Source organism: Echinops telfairi, unplaced genomic scaffold (genome assembly GCF_000313985.2).
Source record: "Echinops telfairi isolate 266 unplaced genomic scaffold, ASM31398v2 ScPeMD7_23;HRSCAF=83, whole genome shotgun sequence".
In the NCBI taxonomy this organism is placed as follows: domain Eukaryota; kingdom Metazoa; phylum Chordata; class Mammalia; order Afrosoricida; family Tenrecidae; genus Echinops; species Echinops telfairi.
In genome coordinates this window covers 4,714,761-4,715,043 of record NW_022103920.1, presented here as the reverse complement: position 1 = coordinate 4,715,043, position 283 = coordinate 4,714,761, and the positions used below count along the sequence as shown (strand labels likewise).

The window sequence follows — 283 nt, the reverse complement described above, 5'->3', positions numbered from 1 at the left end:
GGGGGTGGTGGTGGTGCAGAGTGGAGAGACTGTGGTCTCCGAGGGGGTCATAGAGAGGGGACAGTGCAGACACAGTCTTCCTGGGTGGTTTTGGGTTCTCTCCCCCACTGCTCCCAGCCCTGGGCCCCTGTGGCAGGCTGGGACAGGCTATCTCCTCACCCCTCTGGTGCAGCTCACAGGCCTCGTACTTGATCAGCTTGGTCAGCACCTGGACATCGTTCTCCTTGGCCGCCAGGAGGAGTGGGGACTCCCAGATCCTGTGAGGGTGGGGTGGGAGGGGGAA

The 283-nt window shown here is 63.3% G+C and overlaps 1 protein-coding gene across 1 annotated transcript in view; it reads right to left on the bottom strand.

The window, feature by feature from the left end:
- The window catches only part of LOC101647987 (transient receptor potential cation channel subfamily V member 6), an 8,721-nt gene that overhangs the window by 6,652 nt on the left and 1,786 nt on the right, over positions 1-283 (bottom strand). The window contains exon 2 of the mRNA XM_013007556.2: positions 160-257. Within this exon, the coding sequence (XP_012863010.2) occupies positions 160-257 (98 nt within the window). The remainder of the gene's footprint in view (positions 1-159; positions 258-283) is intronic.